The sequence below is a fragment of the Orycteropus afer genome, unplaced genomic scaffold (genome assembly GCF_000298275.1).
Source record: "Orycteropus afer afer isolate SDZICR_OR568_19922 unplaced genomic scaffold, OryAfe1.0 scaffold00031, whole genome shotgun sequence".
Taxonomy (NCBI): Eukaryota; Metazoa; Chordata; class Mammalia; order Tubulidentata; family Orycteropodidae; genus Orycteropus; species Orycteropus afer.
In genome coordinates, this window is record NW_006921618.1 from 9,421,359 (window position 1) to 9,445,959 (window position 24,601).

Sequence of the window (24,601 nt, forward strand, 5' to 3'; positions counted from 1 at the left end):
TTTATTATGCTGCTGGAAAAAATTCAGGAGCTATATTACATTAAGCCAGAAATAACTAGTTTGTAGGACAATGCACGATTTATCTAAACTAATTTGTATACATGCTGCTAATAACCTCTATCAAAATAATATTTTGTGATGTATCTAGCCTAAATTTCCAAGAATAATCCTGTGAAACCATAGAAAATGTACATAGAAGCATTACATCTTTAAGAAACTTCATGTACACTTGGTTAAATAAAAGCTTAGATTTACTGACAGGATCGCTGATTAACAAAAGCAGCTGTTGTGTCCTGGTGAGCGAATCAACAAGTCACCAAAAACCCTAAAAGTCCCTCAAGCTCTCAATTCTTGAAACAGTTTTTAAAAGTTTGGTTTACAAACAAAATGAATACCCACAGACCACTTAATCGAAGTTTAAGGACTTTCAGATTTTCCTAGCTCTGCTTTAAAGCCAGTAATTGCCCTGTTATTGCTAGTCCAACATGGTGATGGTTTGGGTTTTCTCCACCTCACTTAAAACACAGCTTGAGTTAATTTTTGTCCTAAAATTAATTTGCTATTCCCATTCACAGATTTAAAAGAAAAAATGACCAAGATTAAAAGCTAAACAATTGTTTTAAGTCCACATAAAATAAAAAGTGAGCTATGGTTGAGGTTACTTTTTTTTTTTTAAAGTACATGTTGAATTTTTCATTCAGTAAAACAAAACTGCAAAATATATTGAAGAATGGACAACTGACTTCTTTTAAATAGTTTTAACAAATATTGCCTAATTAGGATAAACTTAGGTCACATCCCTCATGTTAACCATACCAAAAATGTTGCATGTCAGCTGTTAAAGTAACGCTAAAATGAATCAATTCCCTGAAGAGAAAGCTAAACTAATAAAACCATACAAGGCCAGTCTCTACACTGCCTCAGAAGACGGGAAATTAAAGAGCATTTGTCTGTGGTGAAATTATAATTTGATGAAGATAATAGGCAGAATAAAAGACACTGCAACACAAAATGGACATGAAGGCGGATCTCAGGAAGAAGCCTACTTTTCTTAATGAAACTCAAGATAGCTAGTCAGCTTAAAAGAAACACAAAGCGCTAAGACACGTAAGATAACCACACGTCCAGATTGCTTATCAAACACTGTGCAAATGCTCCAGTGCGATTTTCTGACTTAAAATAACTTCTTTTCATTTCAAAGTCCACTGATACTTAGTTGAAGTTAATAGAAGGAGAAAGACCAAGAGTGAGAGGAGGTAATAGAAAAGAAGTGGAAAGAAAACCCAAGAAAGGTTAACTCTAGACAAGAGATAACAGTATCATGATTTCTCATGTTAGCCCACTTATGTCTACACAGACACAGATGTTTTGGTTAAATTGAATGGATAAATGTTTCTCAAGGCAAACCTCAAATTTTGATGAACTAGCAAAAACAAAAATATTAAAAACTAAACACTTTTGATTAAAAAACTGCTTATTGCTTATCGTGTAAGATGAACACATTACTAATTAATACAAAGATGCATTCTAAAGTCCAAAATCTCATTGTGAAAATATTGTGTTTTCCCATGCTCCCCACTCCCAAATACAACCATAAGAGCATTAGAACTCAAAAGTTCTCAGTTATCACAAGACCCTTCTAGCATTGCATCTGGGAATACTATTAGTCGTAGAAAGGAAGCAAATTTTTAACAGAAAAAGTTCAATGAACATCTGTTGAGGTGGTATTGTTTTAAAAGTATGTGTAAAGCAAAAAAGACAACTGTGTATTAAGCACAAGGCAGAAATATTTATGTCTACTATTTAATTGCAAAAGCTCTACAAGTTGATACTGAAGCTCGTTCAAATAATTTTCAAAAAGTTTATGAAGTTTAACCAAAAACACTATAGTTAGATTCCAGAAAATCAAACCTTTCAAATCAAGGAAAAATTTCTTCACAAGTCAAATATAAAGCGCTCATTTAAAAAGACTTTCATATCGTATGAGAGACCATTTAAAACTCGTGTCAATTCAACACAATGGCACACAGCCAAACCATATTTCTGGATGCAGCAAATATACTAATATGACCGTATTCACTGGATCTAAATATTGTTACAAAAAGTAGAAAGTAAAATAAGATTTAAAAAGGGCTACTAGGAGATTTGGGAAGTCAGCCCTAGCCCCTCCCTAACTTTTTCTGAACATTCTGCGCAAATTCTTCACATTAAGAGACGAACTTTAAAGAACCAGCGAAATGGAAACTAACGGTTATCTCATGGCTTAGGAGTGTCAAGCCCTTGTCCTACGACTGACTCCTAAGAACATAAATTCAGCCTCTTGAGAATAGCAAAAGTCTCAAACAGGTAGAGAGGACTGAACCTTTCAAGAACCTTTTAGCTTCAATTTTCAAGTTTTGGTAACACGGTTACTACCGTCTAACAAAAAGAATCGCCCTTATTTAGTGAGCCTGTGACAGTCTTAGAATTATATATCTTAGGCGCCGCTTGTAGCCTAAGTTTCACGGCCCCTAATAGTCATTTTTTCCTTCAAATCTCAGCTCACAGCATGCAGGATGAGGGAGGAGAGACAGGCTTCCCACACAGATCGGCCTTTCAGTTTCAGCTCACACAAAAGTTTTCTCCTCGCTCAGGTAACCTCGCGATTTGCATCCCGCCCGCTGCCCACCTCACCCCTTCATGCCCGTCGGGAGTATCAACACAGTACACTTGCGGCTGGGTTGCCTGAAACAGGAGCAAAGCGGATCTGGCGGGCAGAAGAGATGTGACCGCGGACGCCTCGGGCCCTTCGCGGGACCCAGCCGCATGGAGCAGCGGACAGAGGCGGGAAAAGCGCGGCCGACTCGACAGGCCGCACGGATAGCGCCCGGCGAGTCTGACCGTGGGACGGGGGTTGGAAGAGGGTAAGTGAAGTCAAGAAGGCGCCTCAGCGGGGCTAGGCCCAAAGCAGCGCGGCCGGACGAGGCCGAAGCCGCCCCCAGCCCATCCCCACCCCCACCCCGGGGCCTCGGAGCGAAAACGAAACTGGGGACATGGCGCCAAGCCCTGGCTGGGCCGAGTCGGGTCGGATCGGGGCTCCCGGCCCCTCCCCCCACAAGCCAGCGCGAGACTCACCAGGGTAGAGCAGGGGCCGGCGGCCAGGCCCGTAAGAATCAGCGCGAGGCGCTTTCAAAACGACTAGAAATGGCGCGCGCGCCACCCCCTCCCCCCCTCATGGACAGAGACGCGATCCCAGCAGCACGCGGGGTTTCCCGGAACTGCTTCCAGGGACTCCTAGCTGCCGGGCAATCACATCGCGAGACGGCCTGAAAGGCAGCTCAGGCAACCAATAACTTCCAGAAGAAGCGGACCTAGCCGAATGATTCGAGAACCAATCAGTAAAGCCGCCGGCTAAGCCAATGAAGGTACTCAGCGCTGCTGGCTAGGGCGCCTCCGGGGCGGGGGCAGGCACACAAAGGGGTCTATGGTGTAAGCCCCTGGTGGCGGCAAGGCTGCGGGGCAACAGGCCGCGGGTGGCAATGGCTCCTCCCTCCTCGTCTGCGGCCAAAGAGAAGCGGAGAACCTACGCCTCGAGTCGCGTGGCCCCCCAAAACCCCGCCTCCTACAGACCGCGCCGGCATTGCTTCTCTTTGGCCCTCCCGCATTTCCGCCGGTGTCGCATAGCTCCCTAATCTTTCTTATCGCGGCTGCTGGCGTTATTCCCAGTTGTGCCCATCGCCATGCATGCGGACCTCTGTCTAGGTCATCTTTTTGGGACTACGTATAACACGATTTAAGAGTGATTTGGCTTGTCGTCGTTTTGCTACAGAATTTTGTATAGAATATCATCCCCTATGACGATTAGAAAACTGCCTCTTTGCCTTCTTGGTTCCTTTTCCCACATCACTGGCGGCACCTCAGAATCTGGGGGAAATTGCTAAAGGTATGACTTAATGTTAAGCACAAATGACAGCAGAGGCATTTTTTCCACGGGGTCTGGAGCTAATTAATACCCATAAAGTAGGGCAGATGTGGTAGCTCCGGTGGCATAGTGCCCCTAAGGCATTTGCTAACCAGAATGCTGCTGGTTCAAACCCACCAGCCACTCCTCAGAAGGAGGATTGGGCAATCTGCTTCCGTAGTGATACTGCCTGGGAAACTCAAAGCGGGGTCGCTATGAGTCGGATCTGATTCCACTGGCAGTGCATATGGTTTTGTAGTTTCTATGGCAGATATTGGGCAATCTACTTCCGTATAGTGATGATGATGTTGTTGTTATGTGCCGTGGAGTCGGCCCCGACTCATAGCGACCCCTCCTTGGGTTTCCGAGGCAGTATCACTACGGAAGTAGGATTGCCCAACCTTCCTTCCGAGGAGTGGCTGGTGGGTTTGAACCGCCAGCCGTCTGGTTAGCAGTCAAGTGTCTTAGCCACTATGCTACCAGAGCTCCCCGTATAGTGAGACCACCTTGGAAACCCAGGAAGGGTGGCTATTAGTCTGGTCCCACTGGACGGCACATAACGGCAACAACAAATGGCAGATACACCCATCTACGGAGTCGAAAGAGCCGTTTCAAAGGAGAGTTACTCCCGATATTCCTAAACCTTGTTTTTTCACCCTCCACCCCTACCATTTGGTTCTTGCCCTCGCCTTAGTCTAAACCTGTCTTTCCACAGAAACCCAACAAACTCACTTCTGTAGAGTCATTCACTTCCTTGCCTATCTCAACTTCTCACTCAGTTTAGGGAGTAGAGGAGATCAACAGTGGCCTACAGGATTGCCTGATACATTAGAGGTTCATTTAAATTTCCCAGAACCTATAACCTATCAAAAATTACTGAAAACCTAGTACGTGCACAGTACCAAGCTAAATACTGTGGTTTCTGTGTTATGGGGCATAAAACGTATACAAATGTTGGCATCCTGAAAAATATATATATAAAAAGACAAATTTAGGAGGTGTCTTGGAAGTGCATGTTTGTAAAAGTAAGAGACTCATTTTATTACCAGTTGCCCTCCAATCGATTCCCACTCAGAGCAACCTATAGGACAGAGAATTGATCCATAGGGTTTCCAAGACTGTCATCTCTAGGGAAGCAGATTGTCACATCTTTCTGCCCTGGAACAGCTGGTAAGTTCAAACTGCCAACCTTTAAGTTAGCAGGTGAGTACTTAACACTGTGACATCTGGGTGCCCTTAAACTTTATTAGCATCACAGTAACCTGTCTCTGGCTCAAGGGTTCTTTTTTTATTATTGTGATTTGGGTGAAAGTTTACAGAGCAAATTAATTTTCCATACAGCAGTTCATACACATTTTGTTTCATGACATTGACTGCAATTCCCCACAGTGTAACAGTTCTCTTCCCACTTCCTACCCATACTTACCTCTTCCTTATGTCCTTCCTTCCCATGCACTCGTGCCCACCCCCAGCTGCCTCCCTGTCCAAACACTGCCCTTCTGTTCTTCCAGATTGATGGACTGATGGCTCCAAGGAGTGTATCTACCTGATGTAAATTTTCACCCCATAGGCCTATGGTTTGGCTGAAAGCCATGGGAGTGAGTTCAGTTCCAGACCTGAATGGAAACTAGGGGCCAAAGTCTTGGGGGTTTCACCAGGCTCTATCACACCAGTAAACCTCGTCTTTTTTTTTTTTTTTTTATGATTTTGAGTTTTGTTCCACATTGTTCTCCCACTCTATCCAGGATCCCCTGCATTGATCCATTTCTGAATGGTTGATGGTGGCTGGGCACCATCTACTTTTTCTGGTCTCATGGTCATATAGGCTGAGGATCACATGGTCTGCTAGTCCTCAAGGGTAATTTTTGTTAAGAGTTGTTGCTAATTGTCCACAAGTTGATTCAGACTTGTAGGTGACCCCATGCATTAGAGTAACACATAAAAACCTCCATAGAAGTTTTTTTGGCAACAGGCTGCCCTAAGTCAGAATCAACTGGAAGGCAACTAACAATCTTAACAAAAGCAAACTGCCTGACCTTTTCTTCTGCAGTACTGCTGGGTGGGTTCAAACCACCAACTTTTAGGTTAGCAGTCTAGCGCAAACCATTTGAGCCATGTAGGGACCTTTATATTAAGAGTCCAAAACCAAAACCAAACTCACTGCCAAAGAGTCAATTCTTTTATCAACCCTACAGGACAGACGAACTGCCCCAGAGGGTTTCCAAGGCTATAAATCTTTATAGAACCAGACTGCCTCATCTTTCTCCTGTGGAGCATCTGGTGGGTTTGAACTGCTGACCTTTGGTTAGCAGCCATATGCTTTAAACACTGCACCACTGTTGTTAGGTACCATCAAGTTGGTTTTGAGTCATAGCAACCTCAAGCTCAACAGAACAAAAAACTGCCAAGTCCCACACCATCCTCACGATCCTCGCTGTGCTTGAGCCCATTGTTGCAGCCACTGTCAATCCATCTTGTTGAAGGTCTTCCTCTTTCTCGTTGACCCTCTACTTGACTAACCACAATATTCTTCTGCAGGGTCTAGACCCACCTGGTAACATGTCCAAAATAAAGGTACACTTATTTGAATCTTGTATTTGGCTGATTTGATTCATAGTGAACCAATGTAAGAGTAGAACTGCCCATAGGATTTTCTTGGTTGTAATCTTTACAGAAGCAGATCACCATGTCTCCCACAAAGCCCCAGGGTGAGTCTGAATTGTCAGCCTTTTAGTTAGCAGTCCAGCACCTAGCCATTGCACTGCCAGGGTTCCTTGATAAATAAGGCAGAAAATACTATTTAGGGTCCAAAGCAAACCATGATATAAGCTAAAAAGGATGTTTTCCTCATGTGGTTGCAAAATGGCCTCATAATGCAGTCCGAAACAGTGCTGAGAACCGGTATCCTAGAACAAAACTGTGGCCCCACAAGGTCTCAACTTTGAAGAACAACAGTCCTTTAGTTCAGTTTGTTAGAAAAGAAAATGTCTTATCAAGATTATACCTATATGGACTTCATAATACTACTTAACATTTGTTATCTTGCTTAATCCTCACAAGAAGCCATGAGGTAAGTACCAAAAGGTATCATTTTCCTTTTGCAAATAAAGAAGCCTAATTCACAGGTAATAAGAAGGCAGAGCTGGTACTCCAACTCAGGTCCACCTACAAATTCCACTCTCTTAACCACTATGCTACACAGCCTAAACAGAGGAATCAACTCCCATCCCTGCCCTGCTCCCCTCCCCCAGCTCCAAGGGGAGGGGGACCCACTGCCATCAAGTTGATAGTAATTCATAGCGACCCTATAGGACAGAGTAGAACTGTCCCACAGGGTTTCTAAGGCTGTAAATCTTTACGGAAGCAGACTGCTTCATCTTTTTCCTGAAGAGTGGCTGGTGGGCTCAAACCATTGACCTTTTGATTAGTGGCTTAATGCCTTAGTGACCAAAACTCCTGAACCAAAACCAGTAAAGTTAAATTTCCCTCTTTATAAGCTTCCATATTCCCAAACCTGATGCTGGCAGTCTCTCTCTGATTTTGAATTTTTTTTTTTTGTCCTTAATTTACTTTTTCATGAGTCCTCTGTTCTCCTGTTGTCACGGGAATGAAGAAAAAGTGTGTGTGGGGGGGAAGATAGCAAAGTGAGCTCTCCTTTCCAACCATACATTCCCAGAATCAACCTAAATAAAGCAAGAATAAATTTTTTTGTAGGTCCAGTTAGAATCGCTAAATCCAAATGAAGAGTGAATGAAGACTTGGTATTGTGGAAGAATTTAACACACTGCTCTTCCACTTGGCAACAGCGGAATTCCCTGGTGACTTAATAATAGGACTTTGATGTATCCACCTCCTGACACTGAATTCTGCAGTGGCTGCCACCTAAATCCCAGAAGTCAGTTTCTAGGAAGCTTCTGCAAGTAACACTTCACCCATTGATTTTCAAATTATTTTAAGGCGTCCCTATATCCAGAAATCTTTTATGGAAGTGTTACTCTAAGCGTTTAACTAAAATACAGAAGAATGCTAAGTGTTATTACCCATATTCAGGTACACATGTTAAATATAAAGTTCCACAAATAAAATTCAACCAGGGATATGTATCCTGCTCCCAACATCAGTATGGTGCCATGCAGCAATAACAGCATTAGGGTTTTTGTTTTGAAAATGTTAATGGTTATAAATGGTCTATATGTATATAACTAAGGAGCTCTGGTAGCACAATGCTTAAGGCATCTGACTGCTAACGATAAGGTTGGTGGTTCAAACCCACTGGACACTCCATGGAAGCAGGACTAAGCAATCTAGTTCCATAAAGATTTACCACCTCGGAAACCCAATGGGGATCAGTATGAGTCGAACTGACTTGATGGCAGTGGTTATGTATAATTTCTCATTGCTCTTATACCAATACATATTAGGCTCTGTAGTTGCTATTAATAACAATAAAATCAAATTTTATACTTACGTAGAGCTTTTCTATTTGCAGAGTTTTCAAATACAGTATCTTAGTAAACAACTTTACTGGATCTGGACACCTTGAAATATGCCACATCCTTGGCCCTGACTCTTCTCCCCTGGTTCTCCTCTGGGTTCTGTAATACTTCTTTGTAAGTCCTCTCCTCTGCCCATCTGTTAACTATTGGTGTCTCAGGATTCCATCCTTGGCACTGTTCTCACACTATCGGGATTATCTTATTCACTTGCATGGTTTCCACTGCTACCATCTCTATATTAAAAAAAAAAAAAAAAATCACTGCTGTTGAGTCAATTGCAACTCATAGCGACCCCTCCTTGGGGTTTCCGAGGTGGTATCACTATGAAAGTAGATTGCCCAATATTCCTTCCAAGGAGTGGCTGGTGGGTTTGAACCTCCAGCCTTCTGGTTAGCAGTCAGATGCCTTAGGCACTAGGCCACCAGAGCTCCCATCTATATATAGTAGTGATTCCAATTTCTCGTATCTCTAGCCCTTCTTTGGCCCAGGGCTTTAGATGCATATTTCCAACTGCCTGCTGGGTAGATGAATGTATACTAGCATGGAACAGATTCCTCAAACTCAACCATTAGTTTCTAGAGGTGATTTTCATCTCCCACTACTTGTCCTCTTCCTCACTGAGCTCCAGCTACTGATGGTCATCCTACAACACACTAGTTGCTGCCCCAGGTACCTAGAATGCTTTCCTCCAGGTACCTTCATGACTTAATCCCTCATTTTATTCAAGCCTCTGCTCAAATGGCACTTCTTTAGAGAGGCTTCTCCTGACCATCCTCCCTAAAATAGCAGTCCCCCTTATTCTCCTTACCTTGCCTTATTTTCCTTTACTTTACTGTTGTTGCCAACTGATATTATAGGTCTTTGTTCATTGTCCATCCTTCTCTCTCTCACAAGGATATGAATTCAACAAAGGCAAACTGGTGCTCAAAAATTTTTTGTTAAATGATTAATCTGTAATTTTTATCCCTACCCCAGTCTCCTCCTTTTTGTGTGTTCTAGTTCAATTCATAGCATACTTGTCCATCCACCAAATCACTCACCTTAGAAATCTGGATTCCATATATTCTGGCTCCTTATCATGAGTCATTCATGGAAATGTTTGATATCGCTAGAGCGAGAGTACAAAATGGTGGCCCCTGGCCTGAGGCCTGCCCTCTTCTTTTCCTATTCTGGCTTTGTGTCATTCCAGGAGAGCTGGCACAGACCCACATGTGTGGCCACCTAACCTGTACATCTTAGCTTTGTTTATACCCTCCCCCAAGCTAAGGCTTAAGAGTACAGGCAGGCAGTTTGGTCTTCCCTCAAGATAAGGAATCTGGGGGAAAGGCCTGGAAGTGGGCTGTTCGGGCAAAGAATTTTACAGTCCTGGACACTTGGAATGTATAATGTAGGAGGAGTGTGGGCTCTGGGTGGACCCATCTCCTGGGGCCCATGGGGAATGGCATAGCTTGAAGAGCTCAAGGCTCTCTAAAGATCAGAGCCCATGGAGACAGTCCTGTTGCTCTAGTCTAATGGCAGTACTACCTGGGATAAAGCCTAAACTCCAATAAAGGGTAGATACAACCAAACAAAAGTGAAATCCAGAAAGCATGCTTCTTCCTTCCCTTGTTTAGAAATTAAAGATTTAAGTTTTACACTTCAAGAGCTATCAATGTGGAGATTAAGACACCTTGCATATACATCTGCTCCTCACTTATCAACTATCTCGCTATCTAACAAGTCACATTTATGACAATAGTAAAAAAAAAAAAATCTACTATCCAATTATTTTGCACTTTAACAACATACATCTGGCAGTAACAACCACCAAGGTGAGAAGCAAGAGTAACACTGGCTGTGATGGTTAAGGTTATTACATGTCAACTTGTCTAGGCCATGATTCTTAGTGGTTTGGCAACTATGTAATGATGAAACTTGGCAGTTATGCGTCATGTAGCCATACTCCATTTTTGTACAACACTGATTTTCACATAATGACCTGGTATTAGGTACCTAACCAGGTTGGTAAGTGAGGAGTAAATATTTCTATGATGAATAAAATACTAGTATTAATACCTATTTTTGAGACTCAGCCACTCCAGAAGAGAAAGATGTGGCAGTCTTCTTCCGTAAAGATGACCGCCTTGGAAACCCAATGGGGCAGTTCTACTCTGTCCTGTAGGGTCACACGTGTTGAATCAACTCAATGGGAATGAGTTTGGTTTTGGTTTTTATGTGTAGAGCTGAGATAGATAGGAGTCTTAGATGACCTAAAGTGAGTAAGATACACTTCTCATTTGTAAAATAGAAACAATAATTTACCTACTCCTTGAGGACTGATATGAGGAGTAAAGATGGCACTATTTGTAAGTTTTAAAAGACTGCCAAGAGCAGTCCATAAGTGCTGAGAATTACTGTTGTTTTAAAACCTTATAATTCAATGAAGTAATGCTTAAATCTAACTATAATAAAATATGACGATGTACAAATGCTATAATAAAAATAAAAATATAGGAAATGGTTAATTTTGTCTCTGGAAATCAGGACATCTCAGAGGAGTTAATGGGGCTTAAGATTACTGTTTAGACAAAGCATAACAACAGCGGGAAATGCATTACATGAGGAGGGAAAAAGTATGCTTACAAGTATTGGAAAGTTACATTGCATGGTGACATGAAGGGAATTTGGATAATCTAGTGTTGGCAAACTCTGAAAGGAGGGCCACAGTGGGAGAAGATATGCCTGACAGAGTGGATAAAGCAATACTATGAATGAGTTTAGTCTTTATCCTTCAAGCAATTTAGAAATTGTCAAGGGTTTAAAACAATTTGTCATACCCTCAAATATCTATTTCATAAAATATAATTTGTGGGGCATCACATTAAAGAGATAGGGTAATAAACTAAAAACAGGGAGACTAGTAGAGTATTATATTCTCAAAAAGAGATGACTAAGGCCTGAAATGGACAGAAGTAAAGTGAACAGAGAAGACAGATTTTGATGACATCTTCTAGACACAATCAAGTAGAATTAACAAGACTTGGTAATTGATTGACTATAGGGGAAATGGAGTCCATGTCCAACTGTTTCAAGCCTGTGTGACTTGAATGGCTATGTTGTTTAGAGAGACAGAAGACATGTGATAAATAGTTTTAGCAGTGAAGAAAACAAGTTCAGTGTTGGGATGTCAGATTGGAAGTACTCGTAATATAGTCAGGGAGGTATTTTCATTAAGCACTTTGAAGAACTGTCAGATTGTGATAAAACTTCTCAGGAAATCTACTGAACAGAACTAATATTAAGGTACATGTATTTCAAAGCTTATCTTTGAAATCCTGGTAATTGCAAAATAAAACTTTGTAACAGGCTGTTTTCTCTAAAACATGTGGACTTTGGTACCAACCTTACAGTGGCACTATTTCACAGGTATTGCAATTTTGAAGGTTGCAAATCAAAAAAAGTTGGCATGGAAATGGAAATACAGGTAATTCAAGAAATGCTAGAAAATTATGGAAAGTGCCATTTAAATGAAAAACTGCTAGTAGAATGTAAAATATACTAAGCAGTAAAATTATCAAAACTCCATCAAATATACCCCAACTGTATCATGTAATAATTCTAAAGAGAGAATATATTTTCTTTTGCCAAAAATATTACAAAAAATACTGTAATTTGCAAGGGATAAGCCACAATGTTGAGGGCTGCTCTTCCCTTTAAGGGGTGTGTGAGTGGCAGAGCCACTACAAAGATTATGTGGTTATGCTGAGGCCTGGACAATCAGCCATCAAGGCAAAAGAGCAATAACAAGTGTTCCTGATATTTTTATCCTGGAATATTCTCTTTCTCCTTCAAAGTCCAGGGCTGAACCATCACTCCCAATGCCTTTTCCATTTCTAGCATCATAAATCCTTTTTTCAGAAGTGAACATAGATAAAGCTGTAAATTTCTCTTAATTCCCAATGGTGGTCATGTGAAAAAAGAGATTCCTTCTTGAAGAAGGTTAGCATATTTGAAATCTTTTCCCTTGGTCAATCTATGACCAGCCCAAATACTGAATTTCCAGAATTGAAAAAAAAAAAAAAAAATCACTTCTAATAAGACTTAAAGAAATAGACTAATAGGGATTTCTGCAATTTTAATGTCTGTTAATGTTTAAATATTTCATGCTTATAATTATTAATCAATTATCTTAGTATGTCCTAAAACTTGCTATAATGCCGAAGAGCAATAAATCAAAATTATCAATCAAATGAATGAAACGTTTCCAACCTAAGTGAGTGACATCTGAAAAGTAAGCTAAAGATACAACTGTTTCTTCACCAACTTTAACTTTGTGCCATGCTCCATCTGGAACATAAATATTATTAACCTTACGCATATCAATGATCCTAGATATTTGATATGTTTACTTTGAGAGAGATACTGATACATAAATCAATTTTTATATATGGGGAAAAAACCTGTGGGTAAAGATTCTATCAAAAAACTAGATTTTATCAAAATTTAAAACTTTGGTTCTTTGACAGATACTGTTAAAAGGAACAAAAAGACAAGTCAGACTGGGAAAAATATTTATAAATCATGTATGTGATAAAGTACTAGTATCCAAAACATTTAAAGAACTCTCAAAACTCAATAAAAATAACATAAAAGATCCAAAACTTTCATTAGATTCTCATAGGAATCTAGGCCCTCTCCAAAATATTAAGAACCATTGGACTATGTGCTAGGCTTGGAGAATTCAACCAAAAAAACAAAAACAAAAAACCAAACTGACTGCCCTCGAGTAGGCTCCAACTCAGAGTGACCCCTCCTTAAGTTTCCGAGGCAGTATCTCTACAGAAATAGATTGCCCAACCTTCCTTCTGAGGAGTGGCTGGTAGGTTTGAACTGCCAGCCTTCTGGTTAGCAGTCAGATGCCTTAGGCACTACACCACCAGAGCTCAGATGAACCAAATGCCAAACCTAGAGCCAAGCTCCCTGCTTTATATCTTCAAAGTTACCATGGAAAGAGCTACTCCTAGATTACCTTCCAAAGATAATGATTCATCATTAAGTCCAACAGCAGCCAGGGACAGGTCTGTACTGCAGCTTTACCTGAGAGGGGTCTTAGATGTGTCAGAATGCCATCTGGCAGCCTTCTTCCTCTTGCATATGGCTCAACCAGATGTGCTAATGAGAGAATTCCTACGGTTCTTTCATGAGAGGCTGTGGTGATGAATCTGAAATAAAATCAGCAGCCCTGCTGAAGGAAATGAAGTTCATAGGTATCTTCTTTTCATTTATTCAAGAAGTTTATTTATTGTCTACCTACTCCAGGTTAAAGATTCACTAGGGGCTAAAGATAAAATCGTGAGCAAGACACAGTGACTTCTTAAAGGATGTTAAAGTTTAGTGGAGGAAACTGAAAAGTAAACAGGCAAACAAAACAGGGATAACTGCTTTGATTGGGATACTCAGGAAACATAGAAAATGAACACCTGATACTGTCTTATGGGGTCAGGAAAGGTTTCTTTAAAAAAAAAAAAAAGTTAAATTTGACACATGAAGGATGAGTCAGAGTTGATCAGAAAGTGGAGAGGAAAAAAAAAAAAAGGCAGAGAAAAGCGTATGAACTCAGAAGACAGAACATTCTAGAAGCTGCAAGAAATGCATCATAGAAAGTTGCAAGTGCAGGGAGAGTGAAGAACTGAAGCTGGAGAGGGCAGCAGAGGCCAGTTACAGATGACTTCCTCATAAATCCACTGAAGGAGTTTCACTGCATGCTACGGGCTATGAGAAGCATGAGAGGGTTTTGCAAGAATAGCATGAAGGGAGTTGCCCTTGAGAAAGATTGTCCTAGCTGCAGCAAGGGAGAATAAACTGAAGGAGACTCATTATAAGGTTGTTTCTATAATCAGTATGTGACTTGGTGCTGGTCTGAATAATTGCAGCTAGTCTTTTGAGTCCCGTAGTTTCATTTAATCTTTACAATTCCGTAAGATCAACATAATTACCCTCATTTTACAGATGAGGAATCCAAGAAACAGAAAAACTAACTTCCTTAAGTCATGTGGAAAAATGGTGGCACCGGAGAAAGAGTAGGCATATTTGAGAAATATCTGGGAGGTGGTAGGCCCAGTAGTTAACTGATCAGCTGCTAATCAAAAAGTCAGCAGTTTGAACCCACCAGCTGCTCCATGGGAGAAAGGTGTGGCAGTCTGTTTCCATAAAGATTTACAGCCTTGGAAACCCTATGGGTTCTATAGGATCACTCACTATGAGTCGCAATCAACTCAGCAGCAATGGGTTTTTGGTTTTTGTATGGACACAAATGGATGACTAATTATTCAACTATTATTCATTATTGATTTTGGGAAGGTGGTTGAAGGAATAGGAGCTTGTCAAGGATGCTATGCAATTCTAGTTTGGATAACTGGGCAGTGACTGAGTTAGGAAACACAGGAGAAGGAGACAGGGGTGATAGAAGCAAGTGGGAAGTTTGGAGTTTGAATTATTCAGGTAATTTCCAAGTGGAGATGACTGGAAGACAGCTGCAGGATCTGGTGTGAAACTCAAAGTAAGATTTTGGTGTCAACAGCTCCAATCTCTCCCAGGAAGGGGGAAAAAAAAAACTTTTTGGAAAAGTTAAAAATGACACAAACATTGAAAATGAAGCATTTAGGAAAACAGCTAATACAATGGGATTTGCCACAAAACCATTTTAGGTCATTATTACAGGATTATTTTTTTTCTATTAATTTTCTCATTTGTTTTTAACTGGTACCTTAACTATTGTTGTTTTGCAATCTTTGAAGTCTTCTATAGAATAAGCAGGGCTCATGTTGGCCACTTTACTGCAGAGGTGGGTATCTAACAAAGAGGAAGTGAAGTCCATTCCTCCCAGAGCATAGGAACTTCTTTGCCAGCAACACTAACCTTCGAAACACTAGGGAGCCATTTAGCAAATTATCATTTCAGTGGTGTCCTAATGGCCTGGAAGCACAGCTCTAACCTAAACTCCCAGAGAACACTTTACACTGAGGAAATGTGCTTTAATAACAATAATAATGGTAAAATATTAACATATGAAGTGCCTTTAGAGGGAAGGCTCTGGAGCTACATTTCTCCAGGTAACTAACATTTTCCCTTAACTTTCCTTTCCCCTTAACTTTCCTTTCTAAATCAACTATCTTTTTTAAAATTAAAATTTTTCTTTTTCATATTTGTATGTTACCCACAATTTAATGCATTTCCATTCTTCAGCTCTGCCTAGGCTAGCCCCTCATTTTTTAAAAAAACTTTTGAAAAAAAAATTAACTTGTAAGTAATTTGAAAATCATGACCACACCCTGTTAACATAATCACTGCCTTAGGCAGACTATGCAGCTAGAAAGCTGTTGACTATTTCTAAGTATCTCTGTTCTGAGGACTCTCAATTCTAGTTCAACAGAAATTTTTAGTATTCTTAACCAATATCCCAAAATATCTCCTTATAGCAACAATGCCTCCTCTCACTTTTCCATTTGGATGTGGTGGTTTTATTCCAAGTATAATCAGTCACCAATACCATATATTTCCATGTTGCTTTTGCCACCAGCATAACCTTTACAGGAAACTGTCCAGGTTTCTGCACCTTTCCAAGACAGGGTGTCAGATCTTGGTGAAGGCTCACCAATGTGTGAAGACACAGTCCTCCCAATTTCCCACAAGAACATCTGTACAAATACATCAACACAAAGATAGCTGTACCCAATTTTAACAAATCTGATGAAAAGCTGTTACAGGAATCAGTGCTGGATTACTAAAATGATTCTCAAAGTTTTTTGATTTTAAAAATTATACTTTTAATTCTAGAATATAATTAGAATAATACAGATGTAGATAAACATTAGGTTAACTGTAGCCAATACTATAAGGAAAACTGCTCGACATACTTGTTCACTCACTCTCCACAACCATAGAAAACAGGCACAAAGCATTCAAGATATGTGCAGAAGCAGGCAGGGTCTTGGGAGCAGAATGCATGCAAAAAGCATTAGCAAAGAGAGTCAGAAGCATAACTTCTATGCAAAGTTCATTCAACATACCAAAGGGGCAGCAACTGGCAAAAAGGGAGGAGACAGAGCTGGTCTGACCCTCTGAACTTCCCAGCTGGAGTGTCCATCTGTAGAGAGATGGCTAGGGCACTAAAGAGTATTTTTTTTTTTTTTTTTTTAAGCCCTTCACCTCTAAGAAGCCAAAAGCAGCAGCAGGAACAAGTTGGGGTGGGGCAAGGAGAGTAGGAAAGGAAAAGGAAATACAGCAAAGTCATGGAGATGCTGTCTTCTATGGCCACTTCCAAGCTGATGCCAGTAGTGAGTCACAGAAGTAACAGAGAACTTTGATATTCATGATAATCATCAGCAACACTGATAATGGGAAAAAAAACATATTTGATTTCAATTACCAAGAACATATAAGTCACTCAACAATTAAAACATGAACACCCACAGTCTGCTAGGCTTTGTATAGAACAAAAGACATGCTCCCTATTGGAGTTTGTATTCAAATAGAAGTGGCAACACAAAGAAACCCTCTTGGTGGAGTGGTTCTTCATTTTTGTTACTTTTGAGTTTGTCACTTGCATGCATGCAGTTCCACACAGCTGTGGGTCACAGTAACTCACTATAATACACTACTGAAGAGAGAACACTGGCACTTTTAACACCAAGTCCCAAAGAGCTATGGCAGAAGTATCTTTTATAATGTTAAACATTCACAATAAAGCATAGTAGAAATAACCTAGGGCACTCTCAAAAGAAAACATCTCTTACTCCAGTCCCATCTCCTGGATACCACCAATTCCCTCTCATTCCCACTTCCAAATGGTTGAATATGCATCAACATTTGGGGTATTTCTTAATTCCTCCTCAGGCTGAGATACAGAGAACTGACACTACTGGTCAACTCTTATTTTAACTACTTGTATTTGCAGAGTTGGAGTATGGAAATACATTCCTATTTAGGTTTATTAATTCCTTCTGATAGGTGAAAGCATTCTTCATTGCCAATGAAGATAATTCACTCTGAGAATAGGACAGTCAACCCAATTTGGATGGTCATTATCTTCCACAATTACTGATACATATAAACAAGTGCTTAGTTCTGTACAAAGACAGATCTTACAGGAGGATGCACACTAGAACACTAGTGTTGACATTTTTCATAAATAAGGGGAAAAGAACATTTGTCACATTGGATTTATGTCTATAGTTCTGTCACATGATCAAAATCACCCAAGAACATGCTAAACCTGTGTGACCGGCAGTTTCAGCTATTGTAAAAACCACAAGAATACACGTTTCATTGTATATATACATGTCCTTACACAAGTTAAGATAAACATTGGGATGTGGCCCTTATCAAATCCTAGCATTAACAGGAGAGAGAACTGATCTCAACAGGTAGAGGGGAAAGAACACAGAAATGACCTGCATTCCTTGGGAAAGGACTCTGTGCTTCCTTCCTTGGTCAATTCCACTTGCTCCTTACACTCCACCATCACTCCATCATCTTATCTTTTCTTGAAGATATTTTCCCTACAATGTTCCCCAAATAAATGCCAGTAACAACAGTGGGCCTCTCTTGCTAAAGTCACCACCATTGATGGGTCCTTCGTCCCCAAACCTATGTATCATTTTTCCTTTCAATCTGTATCTTCAGTTAGCTTTCATAAAGATGCAAGCTTTCAAGTTTAAATAGAAATAATGACAAGAAAAAGTTATGATCATTGCCTTCATCGTGCAGAATCCTACTCCCAGGAAGACAAAAAAATACAAATACATGAGTAACTCAAAGAAAAAGCCCTTTGGAGGGGGAAGATGCATGTGCCTAACTACTATGGTGTGTGAATAGGTGTGGCAATCCAGGCACAGTCCCAAAGTAGCCATAGCCACCCTATTACAGTCCCACATTTCCCCTAGCATAGTTCCTTGGGCCAAAGGATGGGAGAAATAACTTTTAAAGATTTACTCCATTTCCAGGCCTAAGCATTAACCACTGTTGATGCAGATTTCCAGCTATTTGTGGGGCTGATTTTGTTGAAGTAACTCATTAATGTTGAGTGAATAAAAATCACTGTTTTGGGGGAAGGAGTAACATTTCCAAAGCTGTGGGTCAAATTCCAAATGGCTTGTCTTTTCTGATGTTTTAAATTGTGATTCACAACTAGAAAATTCAATAGGGTTAAAAAACCTCAGTCTTGAAGGAGCTCACTGGTATCAAATTGATCTTGAACTGTGTAACTTCAGTCACCATAATTACAGGACTTAATCAGTGTGAACTCTCTTATGTTTAATAAGAGCTGAACTACGGCTGAAACTCTTTTCACATTCGGTACATTCATAAGGCTTCTCTCCTGTATGAACCCTCTGATGTGTGATGAGGTTGGAACTCTGGGTGAAACCTTTCCCACACTGCACACACTCATAGGGCTTCTCTCCTGTGTGGGTTCTCTGGTGTTTAATCAGATCTGACCTTTCACCAAAACTTCGCCAACACTCATTGCATTCATAGGGCTTCTCTCCAGTGTGAATTTTCTGGTGTGTAATGAGGTGGGAACTCCGGCTGAAGCTTTTCCCACAAGCATTGCATTCATATGGCTTCTCCCCAGTGTGGGTTCTCTGGTGCTGAACCAAGTGTGAGATGCGGCTGAAATTCTCCCCACATTCATTACAGTGGTATGGCTTTTCTCCTGTGTGTGCCCTGCGATGGCGCACAAGGTCAGAGTTTTGACTGAAATTTTTCCCACACTCATCACATTTGTAGGGCCTCTCCCCTGTGTGAACTCGATAGTGTTTGATGAGATCAGATCTCTCACTGAAGCCTCGCCCACATTCATTACACTCATAAGGCTTCTCACCAGTGTGGGTCCTCTGATGCTGAGCCAGGTGAGAGCTTCGGCTGAAGCTTTTCCCACACTCCTCACATTCATAGGGTTTCTCCCCACTGTGGGTCCTTTGATGCTGAATTAGATGAGAGAGCCGGCAAAAACTTTTCCCACACTCATTACATTTGTGAGGCTTCTCTCCAGTGTGTATTGTCTGATGCTGAATGAGATGAGAGCTTCTTCCAAAGCTTTTTCCACACTCATTACAATCATACGGCCTCTCCCCAGTGTGTGTTCTTTGATGCTGAATAAGGTGTGAGCTCCGACTGAAGCCCTTTCCACATTCATAACACTTATAGGGCCTATCTCCAGTGTGGGTTTTCTGATGTCGATTAAGATCTGATATCTGACTGAAGGCCTTTCCACAATGAGAGCATATATGATATCGGATGCCTGTGTGCACTTCTTTGTGGACAAGCAAATCAGTGACTTGTTGGAGAGGGTAGCTCACCCACTCTTCTGCTGTTAAATCTCCCCACTGTCTTTCTGATCTATCTCCATTTTCAAAGGCCTCTTCACTTTCAGGATTTTCCTCAGCATTCCCGACAGGTCTTTCAGATGTGGTCCCAAATTCCACATCCTCACTAATTTCTTGCTTTGGATTCACTTCACTTTCACTCCTGATCTCAAAATCTGTAATAAAGCATAAATAATAGTAATACAGGTAAAAGCACAGAAAAATTATTTTCTACTGAGTACCAGGCACTGTGCTAAGTTTACTTTATTCATCATCACAGCCATCCTAGGAGTCAGGCATTATAATGATCTCTACATTACCAGTGAAAAATCCAAGACCCAGAGAAGGGAAGTGACTTGCCCTAAGTTATACAGCAGTAAATGGTAGAGCCAGGATTAAAACTCAGGTCTGTTTGATAAAAGTCTGTGCTGTGTAACACTACAGTTAACATTTTCTTTAAAAAATTATATATATTTCAGGTCTTTTGAAAGAAGAAAACAACCAGAAACAGAAAATAAAACACTCTAAAAGCCAAGGATCAAGATGTTTTTATGTACATTTGTGCATATTCTAATAAAATATATGTATTTAATAAATCTAACATATGTATTATATTTAACATGTCAAGCCTTCATAATTACCATTATATAATATTTAGTAAGAACCTACTAAGTTAGCATAAAGAAAGCAAATTTTATCTTTATGTCATGTGTCAGATGACAGAAAAGTGACTGCTGTGTATCACTTGTTATTTTCCAGTGGCTTATTAATGAAGTTAGAGGTGAGAAGGTTAAAGAAAACAAGAGATGCCTGTCTCAGAACATTCTTGGCAATGACTATGTTTCATATACAGTCTTCAAATAAAATCAAAACATACAACCACTGCCCCAAAGAAACTTTCTATTAGACACTATATTTTCCCAATTTTTTTTTCATAATATACTCTTCAGAAAGAAGTTACTAGGTATGTTAGGAAAAAGGTTCCTTGGACAAATTAATTTGGTAAAGGTACATACAACATTCTCTCTATAGAAATTCATAATGCCTTCTAACACATTAAAGATTTTGAGGAGTTTTCAGGTAAAGAAACCTGGTAAACATTATTTACCTACTCCTAAAATTATTTGGGCAAAACACTTAAGGAAACCTTTTGTTCTAGAAAAGGTTATGGGAATGAAGATTTTAAAAAAAGATTAGTCCTAATAAGTGGTAGATGACCTAGTGAACTGTTGTAAACTTCTGTCATGTATTAACAGGAGACAAAATGAGTCAAAAGACTGTTCAGCTTGAGAATATATTAATATTCTAGTTACATTAAGACCAAAGGATAGGTTTGCAGACCATCAAAAAATTAGCTTCCCTCTCTTAGTAGAATCTGTGATCTCATTTAGTTCAAGATTCTCCTGTAACAACAAACATCCAACACAACTGAAATCTATAAACTCTGAAACATCTCTAGACAAGGACCTACTCCAGATAATAAAGGGCCTAAGGCACAGTTAGGGATCTGAAGCCAAAACAAACACAAGAAGGTGGCTTTTGCCCTCCCATGAACCCGGATCAGACCCCCTCATCTCCTAGTGCCTCTGAGTAAAAGCACCTTTTACAGGGCATTTATATCCTGGCAAGCATCATTATGTCAGACCTGTTTGGTCAGTGATCTGTACAAACAGGCTGAAGAATGGCAAATGACTCAGGGCACAAGAAATCTGAACAGTTTTAAAATGTGCAGAAATATTCTTTGTTTTGGGACTATATGATCTGGATGTTCCCACATTCAAATATTTGCCTGAGGACTCAATCCAAGCCAAAATCCAATGAAGTGCTTTAAAAATCAAGCAACTAGGTTGTGTTGAAAGAGCAAAGACTTTTTGACACCATCTCAAAAACCTGAGGGTGAAGAAAAGTAGAATCCTTACCTAATGAGACAACATTTCCATAGTTTTCCTGCATAACATCTCTGTAAAGGTCCCTTTGTGTAGGGTCCAGAGGTCTCCATTCTTCCCGTGTGAGGTACATGGCCATATCTTCAAATGTGACAGGTGCCTGAAATGAGACAAATGCTTCCTCACTACTCGGTAGCTAGTACCAGTTAATCTTGAAATTAGAAATATGGCTAGAAATGTTGTGGAAGCAAGCAGAAGTTTAAAAGGAAAGCAGTTTATGAACTGATTGTTCCAGTCCCATGGCCAGACATCCCTGCCCCAACACAGCCATCCTCTAGCCATACCTTTCTCAGAATGTATCCAGCACTTAAAACGCTCCACACCTTTACTCACAGTGTTTCTCTTTTCCGGGAATATCTTTCTCAGTAGTGACATTCTACTATTCTTCATGGCTCTGCATCAATGCCAACTGTTCTTAATGACCCACCCTGCCCTTCCATTCTACTTCTCCCTCAGAGCCCCCCAGACAAAAACTAATTACTCTCACATCTTGGCACTCTCCATAGTACTTTGTCCTACCCCGAGTGGAGCACTTACCATGCTGTATCACTGTTAACCGAATGCATGTGTTCCCTACAGATTGTGGGCAGGAGGGGAGGACCTGCCTCATTCATCTTTTGTCTCCTCAGTATTTTAAGGCATACAGCAGGTACTCAATAAATGCCTGTTTGTGGCTATATTGGCCTGGTACTAGGCCTCTGAAGGCAGAAAACCTAAGCGAGGGAATTACCAATCCCACGGAATTCCCATAGGGGTTTGCAGAGCAGAGAAACGCCAGGACGAGATTGGATATGCAGAGGCAGGGTCCGAGAAGCCACCCCCGGCTTACCTGGGACCCAGCCATGAGCAAGGTGGCTGCCATCTCGGGCGCAAGGGTTCTCCTTCCCGGAGAGGGAGCAGGAAAAGCAGCGAGCGAGCAGACAGCGCTGAAGGAGGCGAAAAGCAGGGCGTGAGGCACGGAAAACAGGCCCTGCCCACTCCCCAGGGCTGGAGTTTTGGCCGCAAGGCGAGCGGGGAGGGAGGGCCTTCCACCGGGGCCGGGTCACTCTCCTCCCCAACTCTAGAGCGAAACCCGCCCTCTGCGTCTCCGCCACCAAGGGGTGGAGGCACTGCCGGAATCCAAGCAGGCAGCCCCCTAGCGCGGTCCTTCCCCGGACCGGGGTCAGGACGATGCTGTCTCAGTGAGGAGGCTCTCAGCCCAACCCACAGAACGCCTCCGCTCTTCCATCTCGAGGCAGGCCCTTTCCGGCAGCTGGATCAGCCAATCAAAGAGTGATGCTCCCCGACTGCTCTGCCAATTAGATGTCGGACACTAGGCCCGCCTCCTGGAGCGTAGTCGAGTACAACTATCACGCCTGCGCCTGCCCCCGTGGGCTGCCGGGAGTTGGAGTTCCATTCTGGCGTACAAAAGCCAGTCAGAGGCCAAAATCCGAGGAGGGAAAGGAACAAAAGGGTGAAAAAAACACATCCTCTTAGGCAGCGCGGAGTATCTTTCGCTTTCTTCTCTTGGAGACTTCCGGTTCCACTAAGCCGAGAAAGGTGCTCTGCCTCTCTTCTCGTCCCTAGATTTTGAGTCAGACCTTAACTGCGACACCGGACTCCATATAGATGCCAGCCAGAGTTGAGCTCTGCTGGGACTGGCCTTCATTTGACAACACAAGTGTATTAGGAAAGCGGCATCCGTCAACTCTCTGGGGGAGACTCGGTGGCCGCGCTGGAACTTTGAGCCCCGCCCACGCACTACAATCTCCCGGCAGCGCCTGCGGCACTCTTACCCTGCTACGCACACTACAACTCCCAACAGGCGCTGCTCCAAGTGTCCGGCTCTCTTGGACAACCGGCGTCCAGGCCCGGGTCCGGACGCCGTCGCTGTTAACCCTGTCGAGGCGGCTAACCGCGTCTTTCTGAGGAGGGCGCCCCTTGAGGGACGGTCGGAGTCGTGATCAGCAGAGGGAAAGCGAAAACTCTGAGGCGAATCAGAAGCTGAGGGTGGGGGGAGAGGTATGCAGAGAGAAGAGAGCCAGATGGCAGGACAGGGCCATCCTTCTCCTGTAGGGTTTCCCTGCTAAAATTGTTTCTGGCGGCCTCCAGCACCAAAGGGCCTTTGAGAGCCTGAGACCTGAGGGACCGCCCCTGTTCGGCTGAAGGTAGGAAGCAGAAAACCCTAGTTGGGAACGAACAGACTTACCTCTAGGGCCCACAAGAGATCTAGTAAATCTACAGTTTTAAGATCCAAGAGGCCTCAAATAGATCCCAGAGCTGCAAGCAGATTTCACTGAGACCTCGGGCGTCCGGAGAGATACTAGAGACCACAGGCTGATCCCAGAGAGCTCACATAAGCAGGTAGATCGCGAATCCTTCGATTTGCAGGCAAAGAACGTTCAGGGATTTTAGCCTAATCCCAAAGACTTGCAGATTCCCGAGACCTCAGACTTTGAGGAAGCCCAAAGAAACCACAGGCTTGTAGGCAGATCCCTGAGACCACAACAGCTGGCGAAAAAACACCACCAACAGCTAAAGTTCGCGTGAACGGAAGGACTTGCGGCCTTCCCTTTCCCCAGCTGAGATGAGAGAATTAGACAATGGAAGCCGAGCACTAGGGAAAGGAGGCATTCTGCGTGAGTAAGAGCTCCAAACTCGCTGTAGCCTTGGAGAGGGAAGTGGTGGAAAAAGAATATAGCAGCTTATTAGGGACTCCCACCCTCTTCAAGTTATAAATATCCCCAGAACCTTGGCTACGTGCCCGGAAGCCTGTTGTCTCTTAACAGTACAGGAGACTTCTCTGCCTGGTCTGGGAAGGGGGCTTTTCTTTTGTTTTGCAGATACATCCACCCACTGAGTGACTCGAATTATTTTTGTTTCAAACATGACTCC

At 41.9% G+C, this 24,601-nt stretch overlaps 2 protein-coding genes across 2 annotated transcripts in view; both read right to left on the reverse strand.

Annotated features, from left to right (window-relative positions):
- Positions 1–18,704: 18,704 nt before the first annotated feature.
- ZNF436 (zinc finger protein 436) lies at positions 18,705–22,589 on the reverse strand. The gene is made up of 3 exons (XM_007935705.1): positions 22,557–22,589; positions 21,701–21,827; positions 18,705–19,957 (listed from the first exon to the last, which is right to left on the reverse strand). The coding sequence occupies exons 1-3, from the start codon at positions 22,587–22,589 to the stop codon at positions 18,705–18,707; spliced, it is 1,413 nt and encodes a 470-aa protein (XP_007933896.1).
- A 300-nt stretch (positions 22,590–22,889) lies between these two features.
- Positions 22,890–24,601, reverse strand: part of TCEA3 (transcription elongation factor A3) — a 69,964-nt gene continuing 68,252 nt past the window's right edge. Inside the window, exons 11-12 of the mRNA XM_042780272.1 lie at positions 23,503–23,646; positions 22,890–23,018 (exon numbers count right to left, since the gene is read on the reverse strand). Coding sequence (XP_042636206.1) covers positions 22,890–23,018; positions 23,503–23,646 — 273 coding nt within the window. The remainder of the gene's footprint in view (positions 23,019–23,502; positions 23,647–24,601) is intronic.

Coding starts and splice junctions, on each gene's coding strand:
- ZNF436 (XM_007935705.1), bottom strand. CDS start 22,589: ATGGCAGCCACCTTGCTCATGGCTGGGTCCCAG. Junction 21,828..22,556: donor TGCTCATGGCTGGGTCCCAG/GTAAGCCGGGGG, acceptor GTCTCATTTCAG/GCACCTGTCACATTTGAAGA. Junction 19,958..21,700: donor TGGAAATGTTGTCTCATTAG/GTAAGGATTCTA, acceptor GCTTTATTACAG/ATTTTGAGATCAGGAGTGAA.